Below are 15449 nucleotides of genomic sequence, written 5' to 3'. Positions count from 1 at the left end.
TCGGGACCATCCTCATGTCTTATTGCGACGAAATGCATGGAAGAAGTTCCGCACAGACTTCTCGAGGACGACTATGCGTATTAAGAGAATCTCATCTATGTCGAGAGTGAGGCCGATCTAGCTCGAATGAGATTGGATGAACACAAGTATAAAGAAGTGATTGAACTCATGGATAATCTCTCCACTAAACGGAGCGAGGACGATCGTCGAACTAAATATCACCACATTCCATTCCTACAAAATGGTAGATTCTCCGGTCGCGCGGAACTTTTATCCAAGATCCACGGCTCTCTCGACCCAGGACAATCATCATCGTCTACGAAATCGATCGCGCTATTCGGAATGGGTGGGGTTGGTAAGACACAATTGGCACTACAGTATGCCCACGAAAGTGTAGATAAATATGACATAATCCTCTGGGTCGCGGCCGACAATGTCATCACGATTGGCCAGAGTCTTCGGGGGATAGCCCAGGGTCTACAATTGTGCCAGAGCCCAGATGAGATTCAGGACTCGGCTGCCGCAATTTGGAAAGTCAAGAATTGGTTAAACAATACTTATAAGTTGCCGTTGCTTCTATATGCATCTTATGGATTAGAGGCTAACGGGGCTTTCTAGCGACGCCGTGGTTGGTAATATTCGACAATGCCGATGATCTACAAGCTATCAAGGTGGCATGGCCTGGGAATTCACACGGCTCGATACTGCTAACAACTAGAGACTTCGATGTTGCGAACAATCCTGCTGCTCGATGCCTTCAGGTGGGACCTTTTGATGACGCTGAGGGGTCCGTGATGTTATTGGAACAGATCGGACTTGATCCAAAAGTTACAGTTGACATGGAACACGCGACTGCAATCACCCAAACGTTGGGTGGGTTGCCCCTTGCTCTAAGCCAAATTGGTGGCGTCATAGCGCAAAGAAGATTGCCCCTGGAGGACTTCTTACCCCTTTATGAGCGCAATACAGCGAAGATTGATGCTAGGAAGACAGTTAAGGATGACTACGAGCATACTCTGAGTACTGTCTGGGATGTATCATTTCAGAAGCTCCCGAAGGATGCGACGAAGCTATTGAATATTTTGATTTTCCTGGACCCAGATGCAGTGGATGAGGCAATATTTCTAGAGGGCTCACAGACAGACCTTGGGATCGATCCGGACTTCGAATTCGTGGCTGACGAGATGGAGTAAGTCACGAATACCTTCCGAGGATTAGTACCATACTAACCACGGCTAGCCTCGGTGATGCGGAACAACCTCTCCTACAAGCAGCTCTAATCAACAAAACAATGGAGAAGCCGGTTATTACGGTACACCGGTTGATCCAATTCGCGGCCATCCGAAGACTACCCCTTACAGATCAACCAAGGTATCTCGATGTTGTCGTTCAATTACTATCGTGGGGTTTCCCAGACACTTGGAGCAAAGATGTAGGTCATCAGATTAATGCCTGGCAAAAGTGCGAAAAGTGTCTACCACATATTGGTCACCTCGCCAAGATATCCAAGAAGCACAATGTTAAACCAACGAACGTACAGCAATATGCCGAACTACTTCTCCGTTCCAGCTGGTTAGAGGTCCCTCATCACCCTAAGAACGCCTAAACTAATTAACTATTAGGTACCTTTATGAGCGCGAAACTTACGATGTGGCGCGGAGTCTAGTAGATTCCGCAGTTCAGACATTCCAGGACAAGTCAACCTTAGCATATGCAAGCGCCATTGATCTGGCTGGCCTGATCGACCTGGACTTGTGCCGACCAGAACTCGCCTTGAAGCCGTTTCAAGAAGCCCTAGAAATCCGCAAGAAACGGCTCGGCCCCGAGGATCCGTTTATTGCTTTCAGTTTAAATAACATAGCACTAGCCTACACCGAAATGGGAAAATTGGAAGAGGCATACTCTACACACCAACAGGCGATAGACATTCGACTTCGAAATAATAGCGATAGGAATGGTAACTCGTATAGTAACATGGCTAGCTTACTCTTACGCATGGGTAAACCGGATGGTGCTGAAGAAATGCTCGCAAGATGTCCATCTTTAAAGGACTTCACAGACGAAACATTCCTAAGTACAGGCAACCCGCGATTCTCTGGCGATATGGTACTCTTATCCCGCATTCGACTTAAGCAGGGCCGTGTAGACGACGCTCTGCGACTAGCATCAAAAGCGCTTGCGTTTCGGCAGAAGTTGCTAGGAAATCGACTGAAAACATGCGACTCACTATATGATGTGGCTAATATCTTAGACCTCCAAAGTCATTCAGCATCAGCCGTGTGAGTACTCCTTATTTTCCTGGATTGACACGATTATGAGCTAACACTCCCTCAGCGAGTTTCTGAAGCAACTAGTAGATATTTCGGAATCGTTGAGTGAGGGCGAGGGTCAACTTGCTCGTGCACTCTACAAATTGTCTGTACTATATGCCGCGAAAGAGGCTGTGGCAGAGAGCGATACTTGCAAAGCACGGGCTCTTGAAATCAGGGACCGACTAAGGCTGGAAGATAAGGAGGCGCCTTTTGAGGAGGAATATTTCTCAAAGCTAACATTATGGATGTTATGGTAGAGATAGGGTCTGATAACAGGTTCATAACTCCTAGTAAATACTACACAATTATGGAAATCGAGGATATAACTACCTAGGTATGGCATTTTCAAATTTGAAACCAAATACAGAATGATTATATCAATCACGTCCCAATCTCATAGGTTTTAGTAGATGATTCACCTCAATAACCTATAATTTACACTAGCTTCCAAGTACCATCGGCGATCTCGATCCTAATCTCTCTGTCTTCATCTATACTTCGTCGGCCGGCCTCGAGGATAGCAGTCGTCGCGATAGTGTTGTTTAGAGTTGGCAGACCCCTCGCATCTAGGTCAGCAGGTTTCAAGGTCCCGGCGTTCACCGCTCGGCACCCATCTACGAACTTCTCAAAAGAGATATATCCGTAGCCGGTCTGGCCGCCGAAATTCCCTTCATCATCTGGTGCGTATTTCATGTAGAATGGATTGTACCACACAAGCTGACCGGCGGTATCGTCGGCTACGTCGTATCCGCGCTTGGCCTGGTTGATGCGGACCTCGCCCGCCGACGCCATGTAGTGGAAGTATTGGTTTGAGTGTACGCCAGCTTTCTGCGGGGCTGTCCACGATGCTGTATACACACCTGTAGCGATTTTGCTAGGGTCGCCTTGTTTTTGCCATGTGACTAAAACTGTGATGGTATCCTCGGTTGCCTCATTACATCCAAGACTAGTAGCGATACCTTTTGCCGCCGAAGCCGAGACTTTCACGGGGACGAAACCTAGTTGCGACACCATTGAGTCGCAAATGTCTATGTGGTGGCTGTTTAGGTAGTATGAGATGTCGGAATCGACACCAGCCCACGCCTTGAAAGTCTCTAGTTGCGACTTCGGTTGGGACATGTAACTGTAGAAGTAGTTGAAGTCGCCTAATTTCTGCGCCTTGTACTTAGCGTCCGAATACGCGGGATCGAATCGCTTGTGATGTTCAATGTACACATATACATTGTGCTTCTTGGCGGCTGCAATTAGGGTCTGGTGATGCTCCAGAGTTTTCACGGCTGGCTTGGTGATCAGAACATGTATTCCACGCTCAATTGCGTATAGAGCGATTGGATAATGTGTGGTGTCTGGTGTGAAGATAGTGATAGCATCACCCGGCTTTAGCGCGTCAATGGCGGCCTTGTAAGCGTCTGGGTCTTTGACATCGTTGGATGGATATGAATCGAATGAGCAGTCTAAGCCATTATAAACCTTGGAGATATTGGTGTCGAGATGTTGTCCTGCTGATGTTAGTTTTCATTGACATTGAACAATCAGCGGCTCTCATTCTAAGCTCACTAATCGCTGGAAATTTCGTCCCATTCGTTCCAACCATTCCTAGCTTAGCGACCTTCCCTCTTCTCCGAAGATCAAAGAGAGTCAGCCCAACAACACCAACCTTTTTGTCTGAGCCCGAAGCGCCACCGCCGACAAAACCCGTCGTATATTCGCCTGTACCAACCTTAAAGCAATGTCAGTTTCTAGCGAGGACCATTTGGATACGTGTCATGGTGATACACACCATCAGCACATTCAGTGGCGAGGGTGAGTTCGTCAGGACGATAACTGACTTGATCGCCTCGGCTGCCATTGTGGTATGTTCTGCCTCGTGTCTCGTGGATGCGTAAATATCCGAAAGGGGTCTAGTTTTACGTAAAGATCCGCGATGAGGGATCGTGAAGCGGTTAACGAAGGAGAAAAATAAAAAAAATAGAGACGAAGTAGAAAGAACAATTCGTTGTATATTTTATCCAGTCGCTTTGAACTACATGTAGGTAGTTTCTCCTAAGTCAAGCTACCTATTTACCCCGACGTACCGTTCACTTACCTAGCTTGGGGAAGCTCATAGACGGAAAAATTGAGGGGCAATTGGAGAAAAGGAAAATCTCTAGCGAAACTTAGTACCCCTTCACATAGAAGGCAGCCACACCTTACGCTGTCGCGTACCAGCAGGATCGACTTGTTCTGATGACAATTATACCGAGAAAGTGCGTTCTCAGGGGTCTTGTACATATTTGGACCTTGTTAAGAAGGGGACAAGTAACACAAACTTCGGGATGGCGTATTGTCGGCATGTACTACTTAAGGAGGTAGGTACGCACATTTATAAGGGGGCTGGAAGCCAAATCCTCCTACATGTAGATATATAATCCATGAATAACAGCGAAATAATTGGCTGGCATTCAAAGATCTTCCGATTTGGCAAATTGTAACAGAAAAAAATATTTCGACGAAAAGGAGCAAAGGGTATAATAATTATCAATATTTGATTGCGAAGTGGAAGTAACCCGCCGATGCAACCCCGAAACCCCCTGTCCAATCTGATAAGCTTCGGTTTGTATTGGTCATCGTGGCTCTGGAGATGTCGGGTTTTGTTAGGAAACAAAAATATATCTAGAAGAAAGGAACGGCGAAGAAAACTATTCGCCCCCACTTACTTGGCATTACACGAACCCCGCCCCCCACTATTGCTTCTCTGACGAACGCACGAAATTTGATTGCCCCGCGTTTGGTGGGGAACTTCCAATTGTCTCCAGGGCTCCTTCACACCTTATAGGGCAAGCGAGACCCCGCCGGCATCGGTCTATCATTGGATTAATTTTGCGAGGTACCGTATCCGACCTATCGTCTTCCTAACAAATTCATCTTTCTTCCTCCCAACTGTCGAGATACAACTCCATCCCCCAGCACAATATATAAAATTTGAAAATTGAAGCCAGGTTTCATTAGAATAGGAAGGTCGAAAGCAAGAATAACACCGCAATACCGACCGGCTAAATACAAACGGAGCACACATTTTCTAAAAAACAAGAAAGCTCACCTTTGCTTTGCTGGACAGCAATTTGAGGCACGCAGCCCGTTAAGGTACGCGGAGTCGCATCCCACTAGGATCACCAACAGCGGCCAATGTGGATTATGCCCGAGCTCCCCACGAAAACGCAAGGAAGAGGGGACATAGAATAGAAGCCTTCTAGCGCCTATCTTTCGCTAACATCGAAGCCTGTTTACGCCCCTTGACTGGAGGAAAAACTGGTAATATGATTCCTCCGTCGATTATGCCACATCTGGACTGACCTGCAGCCCCGACGATGCGAAATCGACTGACTACTTACATACAATACCTACAATACATGTAGGTGTCTACCCAGAAGTCTAGGAAAAAACAGAAATCAGCAGTTTTATGTGCGTATTACGGTATTACAGTACTACTAGTTCGTCTAGAAGGTCTCACTACTGCTGCTGTCACCCACCAACACAAAAGCTACCACCTACCTCATACCACATGTTGGTAAAAGCCAATGGGCCCTTGGTCCGAGGGGGCATAATAGGAGATCACTGCCTTAATCCAATGGCAGTGCACCGTTTCCGTTTATACAAAAGTACTTATCTCAGGAACCTATCCAGACCCGTCTATGCCCTGGATCTGGAGAGAACCTCGTTTTTGCCCCACAATGCGGCAACCACCGTAACACCGCCATCAGACCCCGTTTGTTCTATCCTAGGGCAGATTGCACTCTTCATATGTCCTGCCCCGCCGGGGTCACCCTCCAACACCTTTTGGTGTACGACATACTTCGATTGTTTCCCACCCGCTGTCGTCTCCAAAATCTAACCAACCTCTCTCCGATGGTCCCCTTTGGAGGGTCACAAGACGACTTGGTCGATGCAAATGACGTCTTTACTAGATTCACCAGCATCCCAGCACATACACGATCGCCTCGACAACTCATCAACCACCATACGTCTTTTTTCAGCGCGCAAGGCACGGCTTCCTCGGATTTCTTAACTATCCCATGTAGCCTGGTGACGAAAGAGTGCCCTCATCAACCACCCTCAATTTCAGCCGAGTCTGATCGACCCCATGCAGATCCCTTGATTCTCATCAGCCTAGCCCACCCGGAGATGCTGTCCGGATCTGGCCAATCACAACGTTGTTGCAAATATCACTGTATCTGGCTCAACGTGAATCCTACCCGTATCCTCAACCTAGGTATTCTTTGCATGAGCAGCTGCCGAATAAGGCACCCTCTCTCTTCATGGAAGTATTCAACCGTTTTGGGGATCCTTGCTCTCGACTCGAATTCTTACTTGCATTTCGTTAGCCATCCAGCCAAAAAAACGCGTTGGGTATCTCTACACCAGCCCGACATTTTTTCATACCCGGTTCTTTTGTAGAATTCAGGATCGCGGTTGGTTGCGTGAATTTTTCTGATCTATTTACGATATATTGCTTGGATATATACCTGAAGCGCGAATGACCGGGCCCGCCCCTGGGGCTTGTTGAAGAATTCGGCTCATGGCTATCGGCTTTGTAACATTTCGATCCCGTAGAGCGTAAACCCCTTTTGCATCTCCGGGCCAGTCCGTTTTCCATTAGCTCCTGATCCTAGGGGCGTTTCGGGTTCAAAAGGTAACCAGTGTCGCCTTCTTCGGACCAATGTCGTTGCGAACAAAACACTAAAGACTACTAAGACTCATTATTGTACATGCTGACCCACACCCCACAAGGGCATTGCATACGACTTAGAGGACAGAAGCTATTAGGTTATGGGAAAAAAAACATTCTGCTGCTATCCATTGAATACTATGCTTCGAATCCTATAAGTATAGCTACGGATCCCTTTTTTTCCTCTTTGTTGCTGTTTTATTTTCTCGGCGCTCCTTTCCGTGCTTATCCCCCCGTCTAAGCTATTTACTTACACTTCGGTGTATATCGACCCGTTAATTCGACCCTGACATCCTCAACACTATCGATTTCGACTTTTTGCCACTTCAATCAAAAAGCATGACCGTCTCGAGCAGCAGCGCGGCCAATGGTCACACGACCACAAGACGGCCACTACCATGTGGTATCTATGCTCCCACCATGACCTTCTTCGAACCCGAGACCGAAGAGCTCGACATCCCCACCATCAAAAACCATGCCGAGCGTCTAGCTAAGGCCGGACTGGCTGGTCTAGTTACTATGGGCTCCAATGGAGAAGCCATTCACTGTACCCGCGAAGAGAAGGTGGCGGTGACCCGCGCTACCAGAGAAGCTCTAGATGCCGCGGGTTTCACCGAAACACCTATTATCGTTGGAGCTACGGAAGGGAGTGTCAAGGGAACCATTGAACTTAGCAAGCAATCCGCAGCGGTGGGCGGAGATTATGTGCTACTACTACCCCCAAGTTACTTCCGTGCCCAAATAGACGAAGAAGCTATAGTCGGTTATTTTACCGCAGTCGCAGACGAGAGTCCCTTACCAATCGTCCTATACAACTACCCTGGCGCTGTTGCCGGTATTGATATGGACTCGGACCTCCTTATCAAGCTTGCCGAACACCCAAACATTATTGGGACCAAATTCACGTGCGGTAACACCGGCAAACTTACCCGTGTAGCCCAAGCTACAAACGCGAAAACCCCCACCTCGGAAGGTAGTGGATATATGGCCTTCGGCGGCATATGCGACTTCACTGTCCAAACACTAGCATCGGGAGGCAGTGGAATCATTGCGGGCGGTGCCAATGTCATGCCTAAGGTATGCGTTAAAGTATGGGACCTATACGTCGAAGGAAAGATAGAGGAAGCGATCAAATTGCAGAAGGTCCTCTCACGAGCGGACTGGTTCTTGACTAAGGCGGCGATCGCGGGCACCAAACAAGCTATTCAAAGCTATTTTGGCTACGGCGGTTACCCTCGGCGCCCTCTGAAGCGTCTCGAGAAGGCCAAGGTCGAAGCAATCGCCGAAGGAATACGGGATGCGATGGAGATCGAGAAGTCATTGTGAGAGGATAGGAAAACGGGTTACCGGGAATTTGTCTATGAAACCCGCAGGGACTGGCTATATGCCGTCGATATTAGCCGCGTGGCTCGTTGATGATCCCCTTATTCTTGGAAAGTGCGGGGTTTGATTCCGGGGCGACGGATGAGGCTCTTGGAGGGTGGAAACACTCAGCTCGCAATTTTCTCGAATGGCCAGACTGCTTTAACGTGAGTGGTTGCACACAGACGAATACAGAACCAACACACGAATATTACAATACGTTTTACTAAATTGACGACTCTCTATGCTCCTTTTCAAAAAGTGAGCGAAACCTTTGGGAACGTTCGTTAGCCTCAAGCCTGAAGAGCCATTGGCTCTCGTTTTACTACTTAGCAACTGTGGTTTATCACGGATAGGGATAAGGGAACAAGCCGGCCGGACTGGCTGATCAATTTGTGCTTATGTCTTACTGTTACAGCCATTCAAATCTCGGCCTCTCTAAAGCTACGGCTACAGCAAGATATTTTCTTCTATGACTTCGTTAGCATAGCAAATTCATCAATATTGAAATTATCAGCTAAACCGTTACCTTCGTTTACATCCTCGGTTACAGCGAAGACAACATAGATCTAATGGCGCATGCCGAAAAGGCATCATTTGGCGCAACCGCATTTTTGAAATTGGGATAACTCACATGTCTCATTTTCTATTTTCCATAGGTCTTCCCCTCGTAGGCCAACAATCTCGACCGCCCAACCTCCCACATGATCATCCCCGGGAGGGCGCGATCTGCAGACCCTGCGCATTTCTCGCTAGGACATATAGCATGTGCTTGCGCACGCGGCATGTATGTATCGTATATATTACTATTATATGTCGGGCTATGTATATGTATGTTATGTATCTACAACCCGCAGCCCAGCCCAACGCACCCCAAAGATCTGCCAGCCTGTCAGCCCAAAGGGAAGATCACAAAAAAGGAAGAGGCAAAAAAAGAAAAGGGAGGAAGGAAAAGAAAATCATTGGAAAATCTTGGGCTCCATTCGCTCATGTGCCTAGGGTCCTAGGATCTTAGGGGTCCTAACCATCCCTCCTCCTTTCTTCCTCCCGAAGTTTATCTTTGGTGGCACGCTCACACGTTGCTATTGTAACTATACTCGCGACGATCCGTTGCACGGTTACGGCACTAATCCCTGGACACAACGCCACCCACGAGGACCCTTTTTTCGACAGATCCCATATTCCCATATCCCATTTTCCGTTTCCCCCTCCTTTTTTTCCATTCTTTTTTTTCTCTTCGCTCTATTTCCTCCCATTCCCATACCCACGCCCATACCTCCCCCCCCGCTTTGCCATGTTTTTTGTTGTTTCCCCTCCCCTCCTTCTTTTCTTTTTTCTTAATGGGGGACGGCTCGGTCCGTTCCATCGTGTGTCTAGATAAGGATCAGGTCGATGATCACCTGCCCCGCGGTTCAATGTTTTTTCTGTATATCTCTCACATCTCACTTCACTCTATCTACATACCTACATATCTCTCGTTACGTTGGCGGCCACGGCGGCAGAGCAAAAATCATATTTAACATTTCTCTCATTTCGGAAAAAGGAAAGGAAGAGAAAATGTACTAATCTTGCGGTCAAGCACATGCGCGAAGCTCTAATATTGTTGGATACCTTATTTTAGATAGGTCGGGAACCTATGCTTTCCCCCTCCTTTTCTTCTCTTCTCCCCCCCTCTTCCCTCCATACTTCTTCGTCTGTTGTTCTCTCCACACTCCACCCCACGTATGCAAGTATGATGTACGTCCCCGATCCGTTCAGCCTCTTCCCCCTAGGTACCTTGGGTATGTATGTAGATTTGACGTGTCATGCCGGCATGTACCGATGCTAGCCCTCCCATCACTTCCTTGCTTCCTGCTTGTCTTATCCCTACCTAGGGACTACATCCCCACACATCTGGTCCCTACACACATATACTGCCACGCACGAGCCAAGGCACGAGTGGGAGAGACGTGGAGAGACGTGGACCCCTAGACCCCTACTTCCCCTCCCCCCTGACCCTAACGTCGTCATCCCCGCGCTGTGTCGTCATAGTCATCCCACGCCCTCGTTTCAGCTGTTCTCTTTTTTTATTCGCTCCGTTTCCCTTTTTTCCCTCGGCCTATCTTAGTTTTTCTTCTATCCTGCATGTCCCTCCCTCCGTTGTTCGTGGTATGTATGTATGCCGCTCGTTCTAAAAGGTAATATGACTCACACCTTGAACTTTCTGGGATCTAACTCCGCGACGTCGGCGCTTTTAGCCTCGCCTTCGAATATGAACTCGCTCATGAGCTTGCCAGTCGCGGGGCCGTTTTGGATACCCCAACACGTGTGGCCTGATGCGATCCACAGACGTCCAACCGACGTGGGGCCAACTAGCGGTGCGCTCTCTCGACCCATACGCATGTGTCGCGGCAGATAGCATGCTTGTTTAGCTGCTACAGCAGCGGCACCCAAAACAGGACTCACGGTGCCGATATACGATACCAAGTCATCGCACTGTGCCTCATCGCATTCCACTAGGTCGGCCGTGTCCGGTAATGGTTTCCCAGAGTCCGGCTCGCCGCAAGCGTATACTTCGCCACCGGGTCGCGCGTAGATCTCTGGGTCCACGTTACCGCGGTGCCGGCGCCTCTTCTCGCCTCTCGCGGCCCGGTGCGCCGGCACCCAGTCGTACGGTAGCGAGATATCGGTGAACACAGCGTAGGGGCTAACGTCGGCGGCGAATACTACGCTATGAGCCCGCAGACCCTCGACTTTGGATTTCGGCCATACACGTCCCGACCACGGTCCCGCGGCCACTACAACGTCTGTCACGCCTTCTAACATGCATACCTCGCCTGTGGTTCGATCTAGGTACTCGACGTTTGATACGGCTGTCTCGGTCTTATTTAACCCGATGTTAGTCACTTTAGCGTTGACGCGAACCTCAGTGCCCGCCTCGCGCGCTAGGTCCGCTATCGTGGTCGTGAATTGGTAAGGGTGCACTTGTGCTGTCTCGGTATACCCCGGTAGGCCCATCTCCGCGTATTCTTGCACCAGGCTAGCGTTAATCCAGTCGAGATCCGCGGGCAGAACGGATTTTTGAAGTAAGGCTGTCGCTGCTTCGTCCTGTTTGGGTAGTTTTTGCCATTCTACTTGCTCTTCGGCTTCGGTCTCGGTTACACCGAGGCTGCTCTTTCGTCTCGACTTATCTTTTTTCTTACCTACTGTTGCTGTGAGTTGTACGCATTCGAGTTGTCTATATCCCCATTTCTCGGCGCCGTTGTGCTCGGCTGCTAGTTCGGCGTGGAGACGGTAGGATAGTGGGACTAGACAGGTTGGGTAGGCCCATAGGCCGAGAAGACCACCTGCTTTCCCGGATGCGCCTGCGGCTATAGATGCGGCTTCGAGAAGTGTGATGTGGTGAAGCTCGGTGTTATAAGAAGGGTGCCGTGTTAGATAGTATGCCGTCGTCGCGCCGATCACACCACCACCTAGGGATGCCGAATTAGTGGATCTATTCTATTCAATAGGCGTCACCATGTAACAGAAACAGTGTTTCATACTCGACCCTAGATTTATTAAGTCATGAATTCGAGTATGCATATGCATGTATGGGGTGGGTTAGAAACAAACGGTTGGAGACAGGTAAGGTATCAGGAAGGCATGCAAACGGGCTTGGATGTACTCACCTATGATCACGATATGTCGTGGTTGGAGTACGCGACTATCCATATTGATCTATTTGACATGACCAAACTTATACGTTTATCGACGATGCAAATAAAAATTAGTTGATACTAATCAAGATTCGAGATTGATGCTTTCTTTTCCTTTGCCGTAAATTAGAGTTTACACGTTGCTAGGATGGTACTGCCATGTGTGCCATGTGGGAGGTACGCATGCAAGCTTGAACTTTAGGGTGTCACCAAAACGGCGGATAAGACTTGGAGCTTTCCTTGTTCGGATCTATCCGTTGATTAGCACCAGCAAGAGTTGCTCACTTGGAATTCTACATTGAAACAAGTATCGGATAGCATGGTAATGGCTTTTATTAGAAGCTAGACTATATTTTAACAACAGACAAAGAGGGGCCTCCCGAAATGCAAGCATGTATGTACCGTAGTTAGCCTAATGCTCTTGCTCTAACAGACATGTGAAGGAAATGACAGTAGAATTAGGATGGTACGACATTAGAGCTTATCAGACGAGTAACAAATTGGGTAATCGGGTGAATCAGAGCTCCGACAAAGGAGGTCCAAGCTCCTTTTACATAAGCTGAATTTTGGTGGCGGAACCAATATTAGTCAATAGATCCACTTAAATCATACACACGTCATTGGGTAATTAGTCCCACAATTCCCGCATGCATTGAGCTTTAAGAAACACGGATCGGGACAATGCCGAGGCATCTAGACCTGATACATGAAGTGTGTGGTGGTTTTATTCATCGTTAGAAAAAAAGCCCACTTACGTATCGGACTCCGGACTTAGCTTACAATCCGTCATATTTAGCTATTTGGAATTTCTGCATTAAACAAAATCTACTAAAGTTAACTAAAAACCTTTCCGGTATTATTAATACAATATTCATGCTACAAAATATCATAAGGAGCTGGCATCCCACACCTTCCGTCTTGTCAAGCCTCAGAAATCCTATCTGCGGGGTGACTTTATTTACGTTCCGAACACGAGCTGCGTCATCCAATGGTCCGTTTCGGATTTCATACCCCACTAATAAGAATATCATCGCGAGTCGTACCATCTTAACTTCAGCTTCATCAACGAATACCCCGCCATCGCAAAGACGATTCATCTCCACTAATACCGACACAATGGCTTCAGCTACATCATTCCATGACTTTAAGGCCAAGGACAGTATGTGTCATATCTAATTTACTCTCTAACCCCTCCTTGTAACTAGTGACCATACTAACTACATCCACAGAGAAGGGCGTTGAGAAGCCCATGGCCGACTACAAGGGTAAGGTCGTGCTAGTCGTCAACACAGCATCAAAGTGCGGTTTTACACCGCAATACGCCGGCCTAGAGAAGCTATACAAGGACGTCACAGCGACGCATCCAGACGGCTTCCTCATCCTAGGTTTCCCCTGCAACCAATTCGGCGGACAGGAACCCGGTACCGACGACGACATCCAGAGCTTCTGCCAGGTGAACTACGGCGTCACCTTCCCGATCATGGGCAAGACCGACGTCAACGGCGACAATGCCGAGCCCCTCTTCGAGTGGATGAAGGCCGAGAAACCGGGTCTGCTAGGCATGAAGAGGGTTAAGTGGAACTTTGAGAAGTTCCTTATTGGAAGGGATGGTAAGGTTAAGGAGCGCTGGGCTAGCACAACGAAGCCGGAGAGTTTGGAGAAGCCGATTCTGGAGGAGTTGGCGAAGAAGGCTGCGTAAGTCCCCGCCGTCCATGCTTTCGAGGGGATGGCTTTCCTGAGTTGATGCGGTCTTGTATGGTACGCGTTAACGATATCTTAGGGTAGCTAAGATTTAATGCGAGACAAGATCTCTACTCTAGATCAATGAATTTAAGTAAGCCATTTACTTCATGATTTACCGCATCTTAAGAGTGTTTCATAGGCTATATATATCACGATCGTATCTCCCTAAGACATCCCATCATAACAATACTCGCTAGATGGAACGTCAAGACGGACCCTTATAAGAGTAGTCTTCGTTCAGAGACGTCAACCTAACACTAGTGTTCTTACGTATTCAATGGTTTCGCGCAGCTCACGAAGGAGGGAAGCGACGATTTGAATACTAAACCATACGGTAACACCGTAATTATGATGGAGCTGAAGTCAGCGGCCTCCTTTCGCGACGGCATCAAAGGTCTTCTCTCCCACCTCCAAGTTGTCTTCGGTTTACTTATGGATTTGGACCTCAACTCGGCTTGAGGCTACCACTCTGGTTCAACTAGCAATTCAATCTCGTCCAGCGAGCAGAAATACCTTATGAATCATCGGATGAGTCACAGGGATATCATTACGTCGCCTATCACACTACAGGGAGTCGAGAGAACATCTTCACTGTAGTACAGATCGATCGCGGATTGTGAGTTGGAACATACTCACAAGAACCACGATTAGCCAGAATTCAAACTGGAAACTACGACTTGAGCGAACTGATGCCGCCATATCTTCATCCATGGTATCTATTCGACCACCATGGAATTGACAAGCTTTGAAAGACTCTGAGTTGGTGGGTATCATACTGAGCGCATGGACTATAAACAAGCTACTGAAATTTAGCAATTTCTATGTTTGGGGAATCATTGACGGCCTAGTCGTAGCTACAGGTCTTTATCGTATCCAAAGCCGACCGAGGACACAACAGAGACTTAGCATAAGGAAGCTATTGGATATACTATCTACTGCTGGGTAGTTTCCTATCAAGAGAAATAAGGGAAGAGCTTAGTAGGTCGAACTATCGTGGCTCTACTTTTTCACACAAGCCAACTAAATGCGATCTAGATGGTGTACTCTGGCTTGAGGAGGCAAAGACCTAGGAGAGCTTCGGTACCCCTAACGGTCGCATACATCTCTACACAACACCACTACAGCGAAGTCGCTCACTGGGCATAATCCGTCTACGCAGGAAAATGATCCAGTTCTCTTCGCATCTACTATCCCCTCTAGGCTATCGCTATGCTGTCATCTATTTCGGTCCTGTTCCACTGTCCATATCGCCCTGAGTATTTACCACGCAAATGCTTCTGCCCTAATTTTGGACGTGAGATCCCCTATTTACGCGGAAATGAGCCCCCCTTGTATCGCACAAGTCTACTGAGGTAGATGCGATGGACCGGGTTAGGTACAGACATACCGACGACCCAAACTTGGTGTCCAGAAGGCTTCGCATCGAAACCGATATTATTGCAATTTCAACAGTACATCATTCCCCTAAATCAATCACACCAAGCGGAGACCTCAACAAAACCTTTAGCATTGATCCAGAGAAAAGAAAGGGGAACTCGCCATCGCCGACAAATTTCACCGGCTCTTAATTCAGAATTGAGTGAACGCGCAAAGAGAGGCGCTTATTCTCTAGACGCAGCTGACCTGGCGGTCTTGGCCGATGTCGACAAG

At 48.0% G+C, this 15449-nt stretch overlaps 5 protein-coding genes across 5 annotated transcripts; 3 read left to right on the top strand and 2 right to left on the bottom strand.

Moving 5' to 3' along the window:
• Positions 1 to 14: 14 nt before the first annotated feature.
• On the top strand, positions 15 to 2569 carry F4822DRAFT_436627 (TPR-like protein; the record flags this gene model as incomplete). The annotated part of the gene is made up of 8 exons (XM_051462330.1): positions 15 to 45; positions 86 to 256; positions 302 to 534; positions 672 to 903; positions 994 to 1189; positions 1240 to 1572; positions 1662 to 2279; positions 2335 to 2569. The coding sequence occupies 8 exons, from the start codon at positions 15 to 17 to the stop codon at positions 2567 to 2569; spliced, it is 2049 nt and encodes a 682-aa protein (XP_051316864.1).
• On the bottom strand, positions 2564 to 4437 carry F4822DRAFT_172817 (NAD(P)-binding protein). The gene is made up of 4 exons (XM_051453315.1): positions 4399 to 4437; positions 4093 to 4335; positions 3870 to 4032; positions 2564 to 3811 (listed from the first exon to the last, which is right to left on the bottom strand). Exons 2-4 carry the CDS (start codon positions 4159 to 4161, stop codon positions 2748 to 2750), a joined length of 1296 nt encoding a protein of 431 aa, XP_051316863.1. The 5' UTR covers positions 4162 to 4335; positions 4399 to 4437; the 3' UTR covers positions 2564 to 2747.
• A 2614-nt stretch (positions 4438 to 7051) lies between these two features.
• Positions 7052 to 8623, top strand: F4822DRAFT_172790 (aldolase). Its single transcript, XM_051453313.1, has one exon. It carries the CDS (start codon positions 7357 to 7359, stop codon positions 8341 to 8343), a length of 987 nt encoding a protein of 328 aa, XP_051316862.1. The 5' UTR covers positions 7052 to 7356; the 3' UTR covers positions 8344 to 8623.
• A 1943-nt stretch (positions 8624 to 10566) lies between these two features.
• F4822DRAFT_426941 (FAD dependent oxidoreductase) lies at positions 10567 to 12072 on the bottom strand (the record flags this gene model as incomplete). Its single annotated transcript, XM_051460655.1, has 2 exons — positions 10567 to 11831; positions 12030 to 12072. 2 exons carry the CDS (start codon positions 12070 to 12072, stop codon positions 10567 to 10569), a joined length of 1308 nt encoding a protein of 435 aa, XP_051316861.1.
• A 1100-nt stretch (positions 12073 to 13172) lies between these two features.
• F4822DRAFT_436624 (glutathione peroxidase) lies at positions 13173 to 13755 on the top strand (the record flags this gene model as incomplete). The annotated part of the gene is made up of 2 exons (XM_051462329.1): positions 13173 to 13215; positions 13286 to 13755. 2 exons carry the CDS (start codon positions 13173 to 13175, stop codon positions 13753 to 13755), a joined length of 513 nt encoding a protein of 170 aa, XP_051316860.1.
• Positions 13756 to 15449: the final 1694 nt, after the last annotated feature.

This window comes from Hypoxylon trugodes (genome assembly GCF_022578975.1).
Source record: "Hypoxylon trugodes strain CBS 135444 unplaced genomic scaffold F4822scaffold_3, whole genome shotgun sequence".
Classification (NCBI taxonomy): Eukaryota; Fungi; Ascomycota; class Sordariomycetes; order Xylariales; family Hypoxylaceae; genus Hypoxylon; species Hypoxylon trugodes.
The sequence above is the reverse complement of the archived record's forward strand: the minus strand, read 5'-3'. Positions and strand labels throughout refer to the sequence as shown.

What these genes read in the sequence shown, in the direction of transcription:
- F4822DRAFT_172817 (XM_051453315.1), bottom strand. Translation starts at nt 4,161, where the DNA reads ATGGCAGCCGAGGCGATCAAGTCAGTTATCGTCCTGACGAACTCACCC. An exon ending in CGCCACTGAATGTGCTGATG is followed by an intron (nt 4,033 to 4,092) that starts GTGTGTATCACC and finishes CATTGCTTTAAG; the next exon opens with GTTGGTACAGGCGAATATAC. An exon ending in GACGAAATTTCCAGCGATTA is followed by an intron (nt 3,812 to 3,869) that starts GTGAGCTTAGAA and finishes TAACATCAGCAG; the next exon opens with GACAACATCTCGACACCAAT.
- F4822DRAFT_172790 (XM_051453313.1), top strand. Translation starts at nt 7,357, where the DNA reads ATGACCGTCTCGAGCAGCAGCGCGGCCAATGGTCACACGACCACAAGA.